Source organism: Myotis myotis, unplaced genomic scaffold (genome assembly GCF_014108235.1).
Source record: "Myotis myotis isolate mMyoMyo1 unplaced genomic scaffold, mMyoMyo1.p scaffold_m19_p_11, whole genome shotgun sequence".
NCBI classification, from domain to species: domain Eukaryota; kingdom Metazoa; phylum Chordata; class Mammalia; order Chiroptera; family Vespertilionidae; genus Myotis; species Myotis myotis.
Window position 1 is genome coordinate 32,164,359 of NW_023416315.1, and position 20,303 is coordinate 32,184,661.

Sequence of the window (20,303 nt, forward strand, 5' to 3'; positions counted from 1 at the left end):
ATGATACCTTGCTTGAATTCAGAAATGTATGATTTCTATAGTTCTTTTATTAATTAATTAGAGGCCCGGTGCATGACATTCATGCACTCAGGGGCAGGATCCCTCAGCCCATCCTGTGCCCTTTCGCAGTCTAGGTGCCCTTGAGGGATGTCCGAGTGATGGCTTTGGGGAGCAGGCCTAAGCCGTCAGTTGGACATCCTTAACTCTGCCACAGAGGCGGGAAAGGCTCCTGCCACTGCCACTGTGCTCACCAGTCACCAGCCCAGCTTCTGGCTGAGCGCACTGACCACCAGGGGTCAGCTTCTGCATTGAGCATCTGTCCCCTGGTGGTCAGTGCACATCATAGCGCCTGGTCATTCTGTCATTCGGTTGATTTGCACATTACCCTTTTATTATATAGGACTAGAAGCCCGTTGCACAAAGATTTGCACAATAGGCCTTCCTTCCCCTGGCTGCTGGCACTGGTTTTCCTCCGGCACCCGGGACCCAGGCCTTTGGTCTGGCCGCACCTCGAGGCTTGGCTTCTCCACTGCGGCCACAGTTAGGCTTGGCTTGATCCTGTGTAGCCAAGCATCTTCAGTCTTCAGTCTTCACTTTGGCCGGAGCCTTCAGTCTTTGCTCCGTGCCTGTGTATGCAAATTAACCTCCATCTTTGTTGGGTTAATTTGCATAGTTGCTCTGATTGGCTGGTGGGCTTAGTGGAGTAACACCAATTTGCATGTTCCTCTTTTATTAGTGTAGACAGGGAAAACCTATTGGTAAATCTCCAGCTCAGAGTATCTGAACACTCACCCAGTCTGTCCCCACACAAAAATAATTATACATCCGAAGAAGAAATCCAAGTGCAGAACTTTTATGTGTCCTTCATACCCAAATTTACCCCAAAGAACTACTCCAATCTGCAATGCTTAAAAGTTTCCTTATCTGAGCCCAGTAAAGGCAAGGGATCCCAAGGATTCCTTTGAAGAAGGGAAAAAAACTTGGCTCCTGATATTTAGTGAGGTGAGGCACCTGCAAATCTCCTATAAAGAAACCAAGGTTGGAACCAGAACCTCAACCTCAAGCACATGAACCCAAAGATCTATTGTCTCTTCTTAATTTATTTTTATAGATTTAATTTACAGGAATCTCCATAGCATAGCAGTAGCATGAGTACTGACAGTTATCTGTTCAGGGTGACCTGCTGACTTACCGCCATTGTTTTGACCCTCTGGCAGGGAGAAAAGTAATGTGCATTTGGGTGCCTCTGAGTCTATCCATTTATAAATTTAGCTGTAATATATCCAGTAAGATAACAGGCGCAGGGATCAATGTGCTTTTTGGAAAGCATTAATTTTTATATTGAATTTTAAATTACCTGGATTTATTGAAACCTAATTACTCATTTCCTCCCTATGAAAGTGGGAGCAGGATGTCAAATTGTATTCTTGTGAAGATAAGATTTTATGTATGAGAAATCTGTGTCAAGAAACCCTTGATAATAGCAACTCCCAGTGGACACATGCGTGACCAAGAAAAGAGACCTTCCAGGAAACCCTTTGTTCTCTGAGTGTTATTTTCTGGGAGAAAAGTCTGTTCCAACCTCACATCTAAGAAAAAGGGAAGCGGGGCCTTTCTGAACCGGAAGCATGGTAGGCGGTCCACTCAGCTCAGCAGTTGGAAATGAATATCTACATTCTCCTTTAAACTTTTCAAAAATAATTTTATAGCTTCCCCAGAGGGTCCTATTAGTTTTCAATGTGTTTTGTTTCCTAAATAAGGATGCAAATGATACTTGTCTGCCTTTTCTTCTGCATGTTAAAATCTCTTGTCCCCCTGAAATTGGGGCTATTCCCCAATGCCAAGGTAAGTCAAATTTTAAAAGACATACCTGTAGAAATCATATTTTCCATTTCTTTTTAATGCAGTATAGTATACACTATTTTTATTTCTTACTACTGTTTGATACTAAAAAGCCAATGTATAAGTGATGTGTGATCAACTTTATATGCATTCCTTTTCCATCTTTTAGGAGAGATGAGATTCTCTATGACAGCCGTGGGCAAACTACGGCCTGCGGGCCGGATCCGGCCCGTTTGAAATGAATAAAACTAAAAAACAAAAGACCGTACCCTTTTATGTAATGATGTTTACTTTGAATTTATATTAGTTCACACAAACACTCCATCCATGCTTTTGTTCCGGCCCTCCGGTCCAGTTTAAGAACCCATTGTGGTCCTCGAGTCAAAAAGTTTGCCCACCCCTGCTCTATGAGAAGTAGATAATCATGTAAAGTATTTTGCCTACCTGCATGGATTGCTTTAATGTTAAGAATAGTTATCCTTATAAGAAACGCAGGCTGTTGTTTTCCTTTTTCTGTATGTGTTTAATGATGTCACTTCCATGTGGCCATTTAACTGCAACTGCCTTGCAATGACTAACTGCTTTCATAACATTGTTTCTATGAACATTTAATTTATAATATTGAGAATTAGCAATAGTCACTCAGAAATTCCACAGGATCATTGATTCCGTAAATAAAGGAAAAACTTTGCTTTGCTAAAATTCTGTTACATTGAACAAGAATGGTTTGAAACTGTGAGTTCCTTCCATGTCACTTTATGGCATCTCTCCCCATCTTGATATAACAACGTAGGCACACTTGATACTATGCTGGAAGAGGAAGAAAAGGAAGAGGAATCAATAGAGAACTGCAGTGTCAAGTTGAAACAGCAGTGCAAGCACACACTTAGTAGCTATATTTGTTTTCTTTCCTGTCCCCCCAAAATTCTGAATGTGATTTTTCTAAAAAAGAAATACACATTATAAAAAATGCATTCATGTGGTAGACCATAAATTAAAGAAATATGAAAACTATTTCCTTGAATTAACCAAGAAAGAATTTTAACTTTAAGGGAAAATTAAACCTGCTTTTTAATGCTGGACGTGGCCTCAGGAACAATGACGGAAATAGCCCATGTGCAGTCAGGGTTTTCAAGGCAGCAACTATCAAATCGTCTGTTCAGCAAGCGCGTGTGGAACACCTGCTCTGCGCCCGGCACAAGGCCGTCTCCTCTGAGTAAAGAGCACCTCGAGTTCCTAAATACAGTGGTCAAGGTTAACCAAGTATTTCTCAGGAAAACCTGTGGGAGTCCCAGCGTGGGTTAGGGTTCAAAGACAAGCCCATAACAACAGTGTGTTCTTATTATCGCAAGAATTACTCCTTGTCAAAATGTGGTTTTCTGTTCCGCAGGGGGGTGCTTGGTGGTTCGCCAGCCCGATGCTGACAGGTCTTGTCACCCACCGTGTAGTCAACCCCACTCGTACTGTAGCGAGGTATGTGTGAGTTCATTAGGGTAGACAGGCCAGCCTCATCATTTGTCGCCCCACTGCCTCTTGTGCAGTCATTTCCCTTTATAAAAGGCATGTCTTGAGGCATAAAAATTCTAGTTTGGAACCTCTTTTATCAATATAAACAATTCTGGATGCACTTGCTTCTACTGTTAGGATAAGCTTGTGTGCGGTACAAAAAGTGTGTTCTGTTTTTTAATGTAGTGAAGACAGAAATTGCATGTAGCAAATTCCCAAAACAGTATTTCATTAAAGCCTTCTCTTTAAGTCGGGTCTGTTAGGCTCCCAAACTCGCCTGCATGCTCAGTAGAAATCTTGCTCTCCCGCAGACGAGGACATGCAGTTGTGAAGAAGGGTACACGGAAGTCCTGTCTTCTAACGGGACGCTGGAGCAGTGCACACTCATCCCCGTGGTGGCTATTCCCACCGTGGAGGACAAAAGAGGAGACGTGAAAACCAGCCGGGCAATCCACCCGACCCAGCCCTCCAGGAACCCGGAAGGACGGGGCAGGACCTGGTTTCTGCAGCCGTTGGGGCCAGGTGAAGTGACTAGACGGCCTTGCTGTAGAATTCTTTAATGATACATTTAACCGATACCAAATGAGTAAAAAATCAGCTAGCGTTTTCATTGGAGCTATTTATTATCTCACCGAAACTCATTTGTTCTAATGCTGCCATAGAATCTTTGATATTTTTGCTATTGTTATGAAAAAAGCACTCATGCTCCAAGTTCAGAGAAATGAAATCACTTTCTTCTGAGAAAAAAAAAACACACAAATTTAGTATTGAGATTAGTTATTCAATCTCAGCCCTAAACTTGCAAGTATAATTATTTTCAGATTGAGCAAAGAAATCTAACAAGGAAAATATTAATTAGGAGGAAAAAAGCCTATTATCATTCACTACAAATAAAACCATAAAGACATTCAAGAACTTTTCATTTGAGCACAGAGAAGTAATAATTTGAACTCAAAATAGGAACATTAGTAATATGGTTCCGTGCCAAGGGGTGGGGAGACACAAGGTAGCCAGACCAATTTCTCTGAGGCCTTAGTGTTGGCACAAAAGCTCAGAATCTATACTAGCACCAAATATATGAGGGTAAGGATGGAGCCTTCCAGTCTAGATGGACCATCTTGGAGACTGACCAGACCCCTTGTCATATTAGACAGCTCTTAATGTGTCTAGTAATGGACTTGAAGCTAATGCAGGCAAAGGCTTGAAGGCCCGATGAAATGCTCTTCCTACTCTGTACACTTTCTCTCACCAGTGGGTTCAACCATACACTTATCCCTAGAAATAAGCTGAGGGTGAGAGTGGTAGCTAAGATCATGCTACTTTTTCTCACACCAGGAGGGCTCACTAGTTCATGACCAAAGGAAATCTCCAGGCAAAGCCAGGCATAGACTACTTTTAAACTCTGTCAGAAACATGAAAAAGTAGAAAGAAATTTGCATGACTAACACATCTCTATTTTTAATGCATTAAGTCAAAACACTTTCCCTTGGGATTTTTTTTTTTTGAAGTATTTTACATTTAACCACAGTCTTCCGACCTTATTAGGCTTTTAGTTGGAAAAACACTTCATTTTGCAAACCTGACTTGTCTGTGTAAACATGGAAACTCTCAGTGTTCAAGATGGTGGACCAGCAAGTGGCCATTAGCCATCTTGACCTTGACTCAGAGTCCAAGCAGATCTCCTCACATCCAAACTTTTAAAAAGAGAGAATAGTATTAATGTCACACTTAGTTTAATATGGAGTTTCCCTAAAGTAAACATTTTAATATACTATAAATATACATTTAGACTCAGTTCTTGGTTTTTGAAAAACCAAAATAACATTTATTGAAGAACACTTGGGGCAGATGAACCCAGCAGTGGCACAGCTCTTTGTATTTCACACCCAGGCTTACATTTTTTTTTTTTAATATTTAGAATTGACAGGAAAGGATATTTAAAATATGAACTTATTTCCAGCAAATGAAATTCTAAAAAATTTCACAGTATTGGTTTGCTTTCAATGCCATTCAAATGTGGACTAAGCCAGAGTTTCTTTGCCCAATCTATAATGTAACACTAGTATAGGTCTAATTGCATGTATGCAACAGAATATATATGCTGATGTGAAGACCAAATTAAGTTGGCAAAGTCATGAAGTGTCTTATGCTTGAAGTTTGTTCAGAACATAAAACAGAAGTTCAAACAGAATGAGACCAGAAAACCCAAACGAGAAGAGTCTGATTCTATATGCAGATTCCCCGGCTATCCAAAAGGAGAGAGTTCCTTCGAAACTTTTCTTAAGCCAAAGTGGCATATAGAGGCAATTGCCACTCAATTACATGGAATAAGTGAGCTGCCTCAGACCCAGAAAATCACCCACTAATTTATACCAAATATGCTTAATTATGTCCAGTTTTACGGTAAGCCTAACAGCCGTATGAGCTCTCTCGGCCTTAGGACACATCTCGCTAACAGATGCACAAAGGAATCAAGGTAAAGCACAGATGCTCACACAGTTCAAAGCTCGGGCAGCTTGATGCTGAGATGCTGGGTGTGGTTCCCAGGGAGGGAGCTTGGCGGGCCTTTCGCTGCCTGGAGGGCAAGCTGCCTCTGTAACACTCACTGCAGAACTAACTGAACCCTACTGCTGCCTTTCGCCTTTTTTCATAAAAGAGGAAATCATCTTCGAATTTCCTTCAGTTATCAAATGCTGGTGATAATAAAAGATCTTTCTATAAAAGCAACTGCACCATGAGCTTTCAAACAGTAGGGAATGTCTATAATAGAAAAGGTAGAAGTTATTTAGAGATCATTTTATATGTTAATAAAACTTGGTTATTTTTGCAAATGATATTGTCAAATCAGCGCTAAAGGACTGTAAGTGTAAACTAGATAAAAGATTATTACTTCCCCAAATTGTTAAATATATTCATTTTCGGTTTATCTGGGAAAAGTGTAAAAATGATAAAGTTTATGTACAAATACCTGTCTGCATCAACTCTAATTTGTGGGACTTCTTTGAAAAATTGCATTATTTTTCTTTTCTCATGAGTGCAATCTCAAAATAGAATGAAAATCAAAAGAAAATGTTTATGCAGCATGATGCACATATTGTATTTGAAGTAAAATTCAGATAAGAAGCAGCAGAAATTTAGACCTGGTAACTTGAAATCTGAACTCAAATTGAAAATATTATTTATTGCCTTTTAATTCAATTTTCATTGATATTCTATCTTTAATGAAGGAACATCTAAGTCATAATAGCAGCTTTGCATTAATCATTAATTGTGCCTAGGTAATAATTCACTTTGAGTTTTGAAAGGACTTGGTCATATATGACTGGCCCATTGGTCATAATTAAAGACTGTCATTTACATGCCAGACTAATATGAATTAATGATTAATATCCATTCTTCTTAGATGGGAGACTAAAGACCTGGGTTTACGGTGTAGCTGCTGGGGCATTTGTGTTACTCATCTTTATTGTCTCCATGATTTATCTAGCTTGGTGAGTGTTTAAATATTTCAACATCTAAGAGGAAAAATAATATTTCTCTTTTAGCGAAAACACATTCACTTAACCATAACAGAGGAATGGCAAACTAATGTCTCAAATAAGTATTTCACATTTACTTGGCGTTCATTTGAAGTTCTACATAAACATGACTTTAGTCTTAGATAGTCTAAAAACTACTAAATCTGAGTCATTTAGTTTCTGAAAATGCTCCAGGCCATCTTCTCAAGTACATTCTTCTTGGTTATGCAAGAGAATATGCTGATGGTGAACAGTAGATGTTTATATTGAATTAATACTGGAGGAAGACATTATGGTAGTACCTGAACTTATTTAACTATCTTGCATTATTTATAAATTCTGTATTATTTATAAAGGCTTCTGGCCAAATATAAATGATTACACTGTGAAGTCTGTTGTTAGTACTAGAGGAATTCCATTTGGATAATTAATCTTTTACAGGATACTAACATATTTAAAGGGTTCTGTTTCAAGTTTATTCAAAAGATACCAAAAAATCAAATGTTAAGTTTGAATTTAGGCAGTGTAGGCAATTAAGTAATTTAGGTTTATCAGTAAGTTTCAAACATTTTCATTTAAAACAGCAACATTTACAATAGAAGATTGATTATTTTTCTCCCAATTTTAATGATTTTTTTTAACAGCAAAAAGCCAAAGAAACCCCAAAGAAGGCAAAACAACCGACTGAAACCTTTAACCTTAGCCTATGATGGAGACGCAGACATGTAAAGTATAACTTATCCCAGCACAACCAGTTTCAGCGTTCTGACTCTGCAGTAGAGGCCACAGAGCTATTCCAACTGTGTGGAGCAGAGCCCACTGTACTTTTTCAAAAGAGCGTCATTAAGAAAAGAGAGAATATCCCAGTGCCATTGGAGACATCAAGACGATACCACTTACACAGGAGCCATCATCCCTGAGAGGTCTAGGGGACTGAGTTGAACACATGCCGCCTTCTGAGAGTCTGTGTGATCGTTCATGAAACCTACCAACTGGCCAAGTGCTTTCATCTCTAAAACATGGTGGCGGAAGTGGCCGTTGGGAATGCCGACACAAGCCTCTGTCCGCAGTGTTCACTCACAGTAACATTTTAGCATGAAGAGTTTATGCCAAGATCTCTACAATACCATAGGCAAGCATAACATCATGTGCACTCAATTGAATAATACATATTCCTATGTCAGATTATATGCCTGGTAATAAGCCATTTTAATGCTCTAAGCTGAGCAGAAAACCCATTGAGTAAATTCAGCATTGATGGTAGCTTTTATTGACCTGCATTTCAGAGGCAAAGACTTTTTATAAGACTTAATTCCTGTCTTTCTCCAAAGTACGAATGCCGGACATGTACTAGTATCTTAGAAGAGTCCTCAAGTTCAGTATTTTATAGTGGTTATTGTCTGGAAAACTAATTTGCTTGTGTTAATACAGTAAGTTTCTACTTTCCCCAAAATTCAAACTGGTTGCCTGCATCTTATTTTGCTAAACAGAAGGCACATTTTTGCACTATATTAGTGCAGCATGATAGGCACTTAACTAGTATTGCCATAGAAACTGCCTCTTTTCGTATGGGATGGAGACAACTATGCTGAGTGTCATGGAGACATTTACAACTTCCTGTATCCTGAAGAGAGCGAAGATTGTTTTGGATGGCGACAGGATGGAATTGGCTATTACCCCTGCTGTGTACACTCTTCCTCATCATTGCAGCCATTGTGAAATCGACAACGTGGCGGTAATTTAAGTGTGTAAATCCTGAACTCATTAATCCTCCAAAAGATGAATCCCTCTAGTTCAGTGGTTCTCAACCTTGGCTGCACATTAGAATCACGTGGGAATCTTTTTAAAATCCTGATTTCTGGGCCTCATCCTCCGGAAATTCTGTTTCTTTGTTATGGGGTGGGGCCACAACATTAGTAACAAAGAAACAGAATTTCCGGAGGATGAGGCCCAGAAATCAGGAGTTTAAAAAGATCCCCAGGTGATTCTCATGTGCAGCCACGGCTGAGAACCACTGCTCTCATTGGTTTTTAATTGTACTTTGAAGGCTGTTTATGACTAGATTTTTATATTTCTTATCTTTGTTAAAAAAAAAAAGAAAAGAAAAGAAAAAAACGAGCTGGTTGTCTTTTTAATTTTGAGCAGAAGGAGAACATAATGTATTGGTGATTTTTGTACCTAAAAGAAATCAAGATTGTGTGTGGATTTTTTTTTCTCTCCCAATTTGTTTTCCTAGTTTCAGACCAAATGTGTTTTGAAATTCATAGTTTTGTCATTCTTGATGGTAAAATATGAAATGGTCTTTTTAATTTATGATTTCAAAATCTAAAATTTTAGGAAAGAAAAGGGTCGGTATTTTGTCCAGGGCTTCATTAAATATCTAGACCAAGGGTGGCAAACGTACTCTGTAAAGAGCCAGAACGGAGATATTCTCAGCCGGGTCTGTGCTACAATTTCTCAATTCTGCCATTGGGAGAACACAGCCATAAAGAGTACACAGTACATAAAAGAAGGAGCATGCATGTCTGCCAGTGCAGTTTCTTTAAAAACAACAGCCAGCAGGCCACACTTGCAGGTTGTGGTTGCTGACTGCTAATCTAGAAGTTTTTTCAAAGCTAACTCTCCACTGTGTCATTTCTGGTTTTTACTCATTTACCCTCAGACTGAAATCAGACTTTAGTTTCAAAGCTGAAAACAGTCATTACACTTATCACTGAGTTGGAAGTAACTGTATGTTTTACAGCTATAGGCTTGGAAATGGCACAGTGAAATAATATCTAACTTGGCAGACTTCTTTCGTATGAAAAGAAAATTCAAAAGGTGCCACTTAAAAAGCAATACCATTTTACTGCAACAACCTTTGGGAAGGGGAAGGGTATTAGGGTGTCAGGTATTTTAAAAATAGTGTAACAGCTATTTTTATCTGAAACTTAGCTGTGTTGCTGTGAAAGTGGCTTGAACTAGAAGGTATTTACCTTCATACTAGAGTTTGAACTCCCCCTGCTGTTCATTGAAGAATTTGCAAAATTATAGAAGACATCAGATAAGAATATTATTGTCCCCCAAATGAACAGATTTCTACATATTTCAATAAGATTTAAATGTGTTAAACATTAATTTGTTATTTAATATTCATTGTATTAGTCAGGAAGATTAAATAACCAAGGAAAATTAAATAAGGAAAAACATAACAACCAATTCCATTTCATTTGTCTTATTGAAGAGGAAGACAAAAATAATATTATTACTCTAAAACTATGGTATATGCACTCAGGAGACTTCCAGATCATTGATTTCTTTGAATAAAATGAATTCCATTTGTCCAAAATAGTTGAGAATCTATTGCAGTTACTTGAAAAATTCAGCCAACAGCCTTATGATATGAGTGCAACACCTAATAACTTTGAAATTATTGAATAAAATATTATTGCTACTAAAGCTATGCTTATAATTCTGTAAAATTTCATTAATTCAGAAAAAAAGATCAGCATCATCCTACCTTTATTATAAGAATTTAATTAACTGATCAAAATTATAAAATGTTTTGCCCTGGCCAGTGTGGCCCAGTTGGTTGGGTGTCATCCTGTGTACTGAAAGGTTGCCAGTTTGATTCCCAGTCAGGGCATATGCCCTGGTTTGCGGGCTAGATCCCCAGTGAGGGGCGTGCAGGAGGCAGCCAATTGATGTTTCGCTCTCACATTGGTGTGTTTTTCTCTCTCTCTCCCTATCCCTTCCTCTCTCTATAAAAATCAAAAAATCTTTTTAAAAAAATTATACAATGTTATGAAAACACAAGATAATTTCATTCAAAAATGGAATATACATTACAATACAATGTTATGTACAGGAGACTAGTTTTATTGTGACCTAGCACTAGGGAGCATATTGGAAGTTCATTATTAGATAAATAAATACTGGATGGCCCCTTGTTAGAAAGGCTGGAAGGAGGGAAATGTAGCTAGCTGGCTATTTTGGATGAATGAAAGTTACTGTATTCATGTTTGTTTATAACATGAAAATGGCCTTATTTTTGTTCCTGGCATGAGTCAATAATGAGTTAAATACCTTACTGAAATTTCATCAGAACCTTATTCCTCCTGTTCATTTTTTAAGAATTCAGGAGAGGAATATAGTAATAATTTGTCTATGGACACTTTTGCCTTACCAAAATGGTCTGACCCCAAAAAGATTTAGAACTATTGTTGTATAAGTATGAAGGTCTGCTTGGTTTAACAACAAGAGAGGGAGAGAGAGAGAGAGAGAGAGAGAGAGAGAGAGAGAGAGAGAGAGAGAGAGAGAGAATGCTAACACAGTATTATACTATTTTGTTGGACTGTTTCAATGTGAACCACACAGAACTGATCTCTCTTGAAAGGGGTTGATTTGCTCATTCATCAATACCTTATCTAGGGTCTTGACTATAATCCTTATTTCAAAGCCTTTTTGAGGACACTTCAGTGTAGCATTAAGCTAACTTGAAAAGGAGTACATGAAAGCATGTTCTTAATTACTTACAACAAAGCACAAATTGCTTATAACAAGGCAAATATTTATTGAGTTATCACAGGTAAGACTCTGCTAGTCACTGTAAAAGATTAGTAAGGCTTTTTTATACATATGTACCTAAGATATTCAAAAGAAGGAAAAAATGCTCAACGGAACACAGCACTTACATCGCCCTATACTCTAGATCTGTTTTTCAATGTGGTTAGTATCTCTCCTTATATAACGTCCATGTCTCAGGCCTTGCTGTTAGGCTTTTAGTGCGCCTCTCCTCCACCCGCAGGCAGGTAGCAGAGGTCATTAGGGCTTAATCGGAACTCCTCTAAATTCCTGTAAAGTCCCTTATTTAAACTTCTTGCAGGAAACAAGTTCCTTATGTGCCTGGTCTGTTTCTGCTCTTCTCTCTTATCTATAGCAAACAACTTCTACTAAACATGCCCACATTTTAAATAAGAAATAAGAGGTGAACACCTATATTTCCTTCCCATATGTTGAGTTTTACAGAATGGTCAAAGACATTAGTAAAGAGGAAGGATGCAGATGACATGCAAAGAAAGAGAGAGAGAGAAAAGAAAACTTTTCTGTAAAAATGTCAGTTCCTACACTCAATTTAGTGCAACCCAGTATCTCTCCACATATAATGGGGAGCCCACTCTTGGGCTGATCTGGGGTCTGAATCAGTTTGCAGGGATCATTCCCAAATGACCGGACATCTCACTAGATGTCACCATATTGCCAAGCTCAGATGTGTTCCTTGTTGTGTTTCCCCTCTAAGACTGAGGGTACGGGAAGGAGAGCAGTCCAGGAACAAATGAGGAATCTTGCAACAGAGTGACCCCTCCTGGGTGGCGTTTAGAGGTGAGAGCTGAGGTGGCTCCCTGCCCCACCTGGCTGCCTCAGCTCTGGGGCGGCAAGGCAGGCCTTCGGGTCTGAGCCAGGAGTGTGGGCCCAGCAGACATTAAGTAATCTTTATCAAAAGGGTGTGTGATGTGATCATTCTGTACCTCGCAGGGACACTGAAAAATGGGTATGTCTACATTCTTAAATAAGTAAATGAAATCCTAAAGGGATAGTTACTTTTGTAGTTTTATGTTTCATGCTTCTACCAAGCTAGACCTTAAAATGGCCAATATATGAAGACTTTTAATTTGTGGGCATCATGTTTTCAGCAATCAAAAAACTATTTAGATGTATAATTGGGTGTCAGTCTTGTGCTTTGTAGATTTTTTTTTCTTTCAAAGCAATAGTTTCTATATCACCTACTTCGACCCTTCAATGAACTTTTCTTAACATTTTTCAGGAATCTATTTGTATTGATTTATTAAAAGCAAATATTAAGATTCCCTTTCTGGTACTTTTTCCTGCATAATTCTAGCACAGAGATTTGAAGAGATCAGTATCTGTCACTGTAAAATATAACTTTATTAAATTTGCAATATGTCTTTCTATACATTATAATCCCCTAAATGTGTTTTTGGTTAATTTAATTACATGAATATTTATTTTGTTTAAGTAAGGAGGCAGCTGTCTAAGAAGTTTTTGTTAATATTATTTTGTAAATTGTGTAATTTATTTTAAATTATGTACATTCTTTTTTAATGCACAAAATGTCTATGTACCAATTAACTACAGATTTGCAAAAAAGCCACTAAGCTTTATTCAGTTAATACAGATGGCATGTGAAGATGTAATATGCTTTTTTACATTTTCATATGGATAATTTGTAAATAACTATGTTGCTGACAAACATAAACACAGAAATCATTTTCATTCTATTCATTGTGTGTCTGTTTTCATTTGCACCATTCGCTCCTCCAATGTGGGCTAAAAAAAAAATGTTTTTTTAGTGAATGTCCAAATCCTTTTGCTCCTTTAGTAAGTAGTGCCTGCTCCTGGGTCTTTTTTAACAAATCCAACTTAGAAAGTTCAAGAGACACAAACCTTTACTTTAAAAGCCTGCTCAGGCCACCAGATGAATCATCATAGACGAAGGACTTCTTGGTTTCCAAACTTAAAAAACAAGGCAAAAGCTCACACAATAAGAAATTGGTTCCTTTAATTCCCCAAATTAAGTAAGATTTACAATTCAAGAAGGGATAAATAAACAGTTTAGATAAATTACTGCCAGGGTAGCTTGCAGTTAAAACATTTTCTGAAATAGTTGTTCGCTAAAATATAACTAAGCAGGGAACCCTTCAAACACTTACTATAGGAACCACTCAACACATTTTCTGGATTGTTCATTACAACTGATTATATATATATATATATATATATATATAACCTGGATGATATATTATATAAAAATTATATATAATTTGACATTCACAATCAAATTCCTAACTTCATTTTTATTTTGCAACTTCAATTTATGTCCTGCAAACACAAATATGAACATGACTGGGCTGCATTCAATATTTGCTGCTTCTGAGTCCCTAGTGATTCCTTCCTTTAAACTCTGAATACATTCCAAAGAAGAGCCAGTGCACACTTCAATGCACAGTTCTCATGTATCAATGACTCTGGAAAGAATAGAGATACAACACTTCGATGCAGTCCTGCTTTCTGATTTTGCAGTCTTTTCCTTTTTCTCTTTTGTTTCAGATGACTTTCCTTACCCCTTCCCACCTCGCCCCCAACAGAGGTAGCTCCATTGAACAATCTGATATTTGCCCGGCTATATATTTTCTCCCTGACCGTATAATCTCGTAAACACATCAGGGACAGGAGAAGGGGGAGAGGGGGAGAGAGAGAAATGGGCTGAGTTTAGTAGATGTAATCAGAAAACAGTTTCATTTTATTCCTATTACTGTTTTCAAACACAGGAAAATGTCCTTTGTTCCATCTCCCAGCCCTCCCTCCAGCCCACTCCTGCAGTATCTAAGCCAAATGCCAGGTTGTTGGGGGTTTTTTTTTGTTTGTTTTTTTTTAAAAAATATATTTCATTGATTTTCCACAGAGAGGAAGGGAAAGGGATAGAGAGTTAGAAACATCAACCAGCTGCCTCCTGCACAACCCCCACTGGTGATGTGCCTGCAACCAAGGTATGTGGCCTTGACCGAAATCGAACCCGGGACCCTTCAGTCCGCAGGCCAATGCTCCATCCACTGAGCCAAACCGGTCAGGGCCAAAATGCCAGTTTTTAAACGGCAATCCTAGTGACGCCACATGGCTGTTAATTTTAGGCCATTAACAAAAATTTAACTTTTCGGTAAAGAGACCTTTCTGGATTTAGTTTCTCTCAAATCTATTTTTTTTAATGCCAGCCGGAGATGTCTTATAGTGGCCCCTGCCACCTCACTGCCACCCCCAACGGCCCCAGCTCTCTGCTGTACTAGTATTCTGACCATGCTCACCCCCTCTCACAATAACCCTGGAGGGCAGTGTCACATGTGAATGCTAAAGCTAGATCTCAATCTTCTACTAAAACCACACACTTTTCTCAGAGCTCTACCAGGACTGTTATTTCCACCTGGAACACTCTTCCCTTCAATGTAGGTCTGGCTGCTCCCTCACTTCACCCAGGTCTCTGCTCAAATGCCACCTCCTCTGGGAAGCCCACCTTGTCCGCTCCAGTCACTCTCTATCCCCATGCTTTTCTGTAGTTTTTGTTTTTTTTAATGGCACCTGATATTATTGTTGTTGTTATTTGATTTGTGGTTGTTTTTTACTCTCCCTCACACGTGGGAGAGGCCAAGTCTTTATCTGTTTTGTTCTTTGCCTAGAACAAAACCCAACACATAGTACAAATAATGAGTTCTTATTGGATAAATAAATGAACAAAAGAATCAGTAAATGGTGAGGTTTATGGACAGAGTGGTTAAAATTAAATAGCAGATCAGTTACAAAGAAGCCACTTGGATTAAGAGACCAACTAATTCATCCAAAGCCTCAAGTTGTCACTACTCCCCCATTAATACATTTTATATTTATTTCACTTGCCAGCAGTATGTTAACCGAAACTCCTCAGAAGGCACAATGTTGAGACACGGACAGAATAGTAACAGAGCAAGAAATAAAGTTTAAGAAATGAAAACATTAGTGCCTGATCCTATAATCCTAGAGGAGAGAGAGTGGAGGATGCCAGTAATATGTGGACTGGGGGTTTGGGAAACTATACTGAGAATGGAGACTATATAAGAGAAAATTCTATCATCACTTTTTCTCAATCTTAAATTCATTTCATGGGAGAATATGAGGGATCTGGGTAGACTGGAAAATGAGGAAGGAAAGTCTATTAACAAAAGGGCAATTGCAAGTTTCTAAAAAGCTCTTATTCCAGGATACAAAAGCAGCCGCCTATCCTATTCAGTATAGACTATATTAATTTATTTCATGGTATCAGAAATAGTCAAATTATTTGCTTTAAAGCAGAAATAAAAAGAACAGAATAAGTCACAATTCAAAGCGCTTCCCAAATCCCCAGAACTCACTCTGGAACAACAGAGGGGGACATTCCATAACCATGGAAATACACCAATAGACCATTTAAAAGCCACGCCCTGTAGAATACAATGTCTTGATTTCCTGCAAAAGTAAAAAGAATTTGAAAGTCAGAGTCAGGCAGAAAGTAATATGGAGGAGAGAGAGTGAATCTTCAGGGAAGGGTCCCAGTCTTTCAGAAACAGTGATCACAGGGAAGGCCCTGCCAGCTCGCATCCCCGGGGACCCTGCAGCTGCTGCTGTGCCAGCTGCTGTATGACCGAACCCTTTCATGATTTACCTTTGTGTAAGTTTCGCTCGCTCATAGTGCTCAGCTGCTGAGGGGTTTTTTGTTTTGGGTGTTTTTTTTTTTAATATTTAACATTTTTTACTATCTTTGCCAAAGGGCTACAACTCTTTTCTCCCGGTGGCACTTCCTTGCTACCTATGGGAAAAGTGACTTAAAAATAAAGAAAGAAGAAAGTGTCCTGTCTGTGGCAGGTTACAGTGAACAGTATTTTAAACTGATATGTGTATAAAAGACTCTTACACAAGAAAATCAATTTTATATGCTCATGTTCATTCTAATGTCCATATGTAAAATTCACTGGAAAATCAAATTGAAATGTCTCCTTAATAAAGTAAAAAGTTATAGACCCAGGCTATGCCTGGTAGCAATCATGGTATAATGCATGTTGCAAAAAGATTTTGGCAATGTTTGTTCAGCGATGAAAACTAAAGAGGTCTTTCATACAGTTCCTTTCAGAATAGGCATCATATTGGCTTTCAAAAATCAATGATCACTAGCCAAAACTATTTAAATGTAATTATAGCTTTGTAATCAAAGCAGATGTAGCAATACAGTGCTACATTGTTTTATGTAGACTACAAGCCACCCATAGTCACCGTCCATTAATACGTAGTACTGAGAGCAGTACCTACCACTGACAGTTATCAGACTGCATATTTTACAGGTTTTTTTTTAAAGAAGTAAACTAAAAACGGTCAAAAACCTTAATTAAAAGTTCCGTCTTACTTCCTAGTAGGATATAAAAACAAGGCCAAAAGAACAGAGGAGGAAGTATAAATGGCTTTTAACTTATGGAAAAGATTCTCATGAACAACCATAGTTGCGGGGGGTGGGGGAGGGGCGGGCGCGGCCCGGGGAAAGCCATTTAAAACAATGACCCAATAGATGGGAAAACAAAATTTGACAATATACAGTCTTACCAAGTATAAGGCCAAAAGAAAAAGAAAAAAAAAAGTTATACTAATGTGAAAATAAGGAGAAAGCCAATGAAAGACATGTAGACATTGCTTTTTAATTTAAAATGAACATATGCTTTGACTAGTAATTCTACTTCTAGGAAGTGATCCTAAAGTCTATGATAGATGATAGATGTTAGATAGATATAGACAGATGATAGATCACTGATATAAAACATGTACACAATGATATACTATAGGGATATTTTTCACATTTGTAGTTACAAACATATGGAAGCAACACAAATGGATATAACTAATGGAAAGCTTAAATAAATAAATTACAGTGTATAAATAACCCGGAATACTATGCAAGATCTTGTCTACAGGTCCTCTCATTCTGTCTTTAACTTTTCAGAACTACAGGCAGGCAAAAACTAGTGAGAAATCACAACACACACATTCACAGAATATTTCTTAAGTATGCTTTCTAAATGGTCAAGCCCTATTTATATTAAATTTTACAAAAAAATTGGTTGGATATCAAGAGTCAAGATTTTTGGTGCAGTCTGAAACTCAAAAATATTTCCTCCTAAGCCTGCACTTGTAAAGCCAACTGAATAAGCAATGAGAACTGAGGGCCCTCCGGTATAAATAACAGGGGAAATAATGCTAAATGTTTGTCGTTTGGAATGGATCTTTTTTTCTGCTTAAGTCCCTATCTTCTGAAATAACTTTAAAAATAATGAAAAACCTTCTGGCTCATTGTTGCTAATGGGAGACTGAACTTTGGAAGCTCCAAAAAAAATAACTAAAAAAGAATTATCTTGCACTTTAGCAATTGCCTGAAGTTAAATTTAATGAACTGAAAAGGGAGGTTTCTGCAACATTAGGGAGAGCAGCTGGAAAAGGGGGCCCGTTTCTGTCTGCAGTGGGTGGTGCTCACCAGATAATGAACAAAACGTTCACAGCTCATCTGGACTTAAGAAAACATAAACACCAACTTGGAAGCACAGCGAATGGATGATTGTCTTTTTTTTTTTTTTTTAATACATTTTATTGATTTTTTACAGAAAGGAAGGGAGAGGGATAGAGAGCCAGAAACATCGATCAACTGCCTCCTGCACGCCCCCCACTGGGGATGTGCCCACAACCAAGGCACATGCCCTTGACCGGAATCGAACCTGGGACCTTTCAGTCCGCAGGCCGACGCTCTATCCACTGAGCCAAACCGGTTCTGGCGGATGATTGTCTTTCTGATGAGATATCCAGCCCCAGTTTTTGAAGCTAATCAAGTAGGTAGAGGGGGAAAAAATCTCCAAAAATGTGCATGAGAGGGCTCTAAGGAAAAAAAGAACAAATGTTTATCTAATTGGGTGATCGCTGCCACTCCCTTAGTGCTTCGCTGTGAAGAAGAGTCACACACACACACACACACACACGAGAAGCGTTCATCTTCTATCCAGAGCTGGTCAGAGGACGCTGAACAATGCTGGGACCTCAGTACCCGTGGCCAATCCGAAGGCAGGTGTAATGAGAATGTTACTTGCCACGTGAATAGACTTAGAGCCACATTCCCCAATTGCTTCACCAGTACGGTAGCTGCTGGCGAGCTGCATGCATATCACATTTCGGAGAGCCCAGGTGGCTCCATGGAGTTGCCATATCAAGATAGGAAGGCACCAAGCCCCCAACCACCAACGTTGGCTGGACTCCTCGCCATTAGCCAGCACGAATTTGACAGACAGGATGAGTGATCTTAAAAGCTAAGACACCCTACCTGGCACCACTCAGAGCACAGGCGAGCTGGCCCCACCGAACTATAACACAGCACAGGCTCGTGAGCCAAATATTTGACTGTTTTAAGTCTCTAAACCGTGTGGGATTTGTTACTTGGAAACAGATAACAGAACAGAATTTGGTCTCTAGAAGTTAGAAAACCTAAACCACGCGACGTTGGTTTTGCTCCCAGGTAGCAGGTGGAAGCTGGAAGGGGAGCCTGGGACGTGGAAGGGCCCTTTCAGACTGAGGGCAATCGCGGAGCTTGGAAGTCATGTGAGAACAATTATTCAATCCCAAGTTTTTGAAGCATGAAAGTTTTAAAGTATAAACTAATTTAAGAAAGAAAAACGATTCGTTAGACTTGAATGCAATTAGCCTCTTTGGATCCCATTTAAGGGGTTATAAAATCAGATCGATCCAGAAATTCTTGAAGTTCGAGAGATTAATTAGTGCTGGGACTGAAGTGGCTGGGAAGCGTTGCCAAATAACTCTCAGTGTATTACCTAGACTTTCCCCCACTGACAGGACAATAAAGCCTTTGCTTAAACAACAGCAGGAAGGAGACAGGCTCAATTGAAAACACACTTGGCAAAAGAGTGAAGCTTGTAAATTCTGAAAAGGTGTGATCAGTCACGTTTCACCAGAAGGAAACCCTGACAGGAAGCCTGGAGGCGGACCGGTTAGCCTCAGGACTCATTCGGCTGCAAGTACCCTCGCTCCAGCTGCTTAAGCACGAAGCCACGTATTATCATCTTCCGTAGCCGGAGACCAAGACCCTGCAGGATTGATGGGGTCCCTGGCTCCATTGTCATCAAGGGTCCAGGTTATCTATCGGTGTCTCTCGTGCTCTGCGTGTGGCTCATGCACGGGTGAGTACTTATTCACGTCACTACACAAGCCTCCAGGGAGGCTGGCAAATGTAGTCTCCAGTTGGTCAGCCGTGTCTCAGAAAGAAGAGACAAACAGATTGGGGGTAGGGGAAGGGAGACCCACAGTCAGACACAAAGAGTGAGTGGAAATAGCAAACAACACTAAGTTCAGCTCCTCTTTGCTTGACTCGCAGTGGTTCTCAACCTTCTGGCCTGTTAAATACAGCTCTTCATGTTGTGATCCAACCATAAAATTATTTTCATGGCTACTTCATAACTGTAATGTTGCTACAGTTATGAATCGTCATGTAAACATATGATATGCAGGATGGTCTTAGGCAACCCCTGTGAAAGGGTCGTTCAACCACCAAAGGGGTCGCGACCCACAGGTTGAGAACCGCTGCTTTACTGGGTCTGTTGGAATAGTGCTCACTCATGTTAACCGGCATCAAAAGTGAAAGGTAATTGATATTTGCAGGTGAATCCTGAGCCCCAAAAGGGCAGACATGAAACCATTTGCAAGCATTACCTTTTTGGCAGGCACAGTCCTTAAGATAAACAGCACAGGGCTAGTGTCCAGCCAGGAGTCCCTTACATGGCAGCGAGTGCACCCTTAAACGCCCGCTGAGCACTTCCTCAGCCTCGTGGGATAAAA

General features: G+C 39.2%; 1 protein-coding gene across 3 annotated transcripts in view; it reads left to right on the plus strand.

Annotated features, from left to right (window-relative positions):
* Window positions 1-8,733, plus strand: part of THSD7A (thrombospondin type 1 domain containing 7A) — a 319,576-nt gene extending 310,843 nt beyond the window's left edge. For 2 of the 3 annotated variants that reach the window (XM_036328030.1, XM_036328031.1), the window contains 4 exons: window positions 3,233-3,315; window positions 3,660-3,870; window positions 6,752-6,839; window positions 7,511-8,733. In XM_036328030.1, the coding sequence (XP_036183923.1) occupies window positions 3,233-3,315; window positions 3,660-3,870; window positions 6,752-6,839; window positions 7,511-7,595 (467 nt within the window). In that variant the 3' untranslated portion in view covers window positions 7,596-8,733. The remainder of the gene's footprint in view (window positions 1-3,232; window positions 3,316-3,659; window positions 3,871-6,751; window positions 6,840-7,510) is intronic. The other variant, XM_036328032.1, reaches the window with a different exon arrangement.
* Window positions 8,734-20,303: the final 11,570 nt, after the last annotated feature.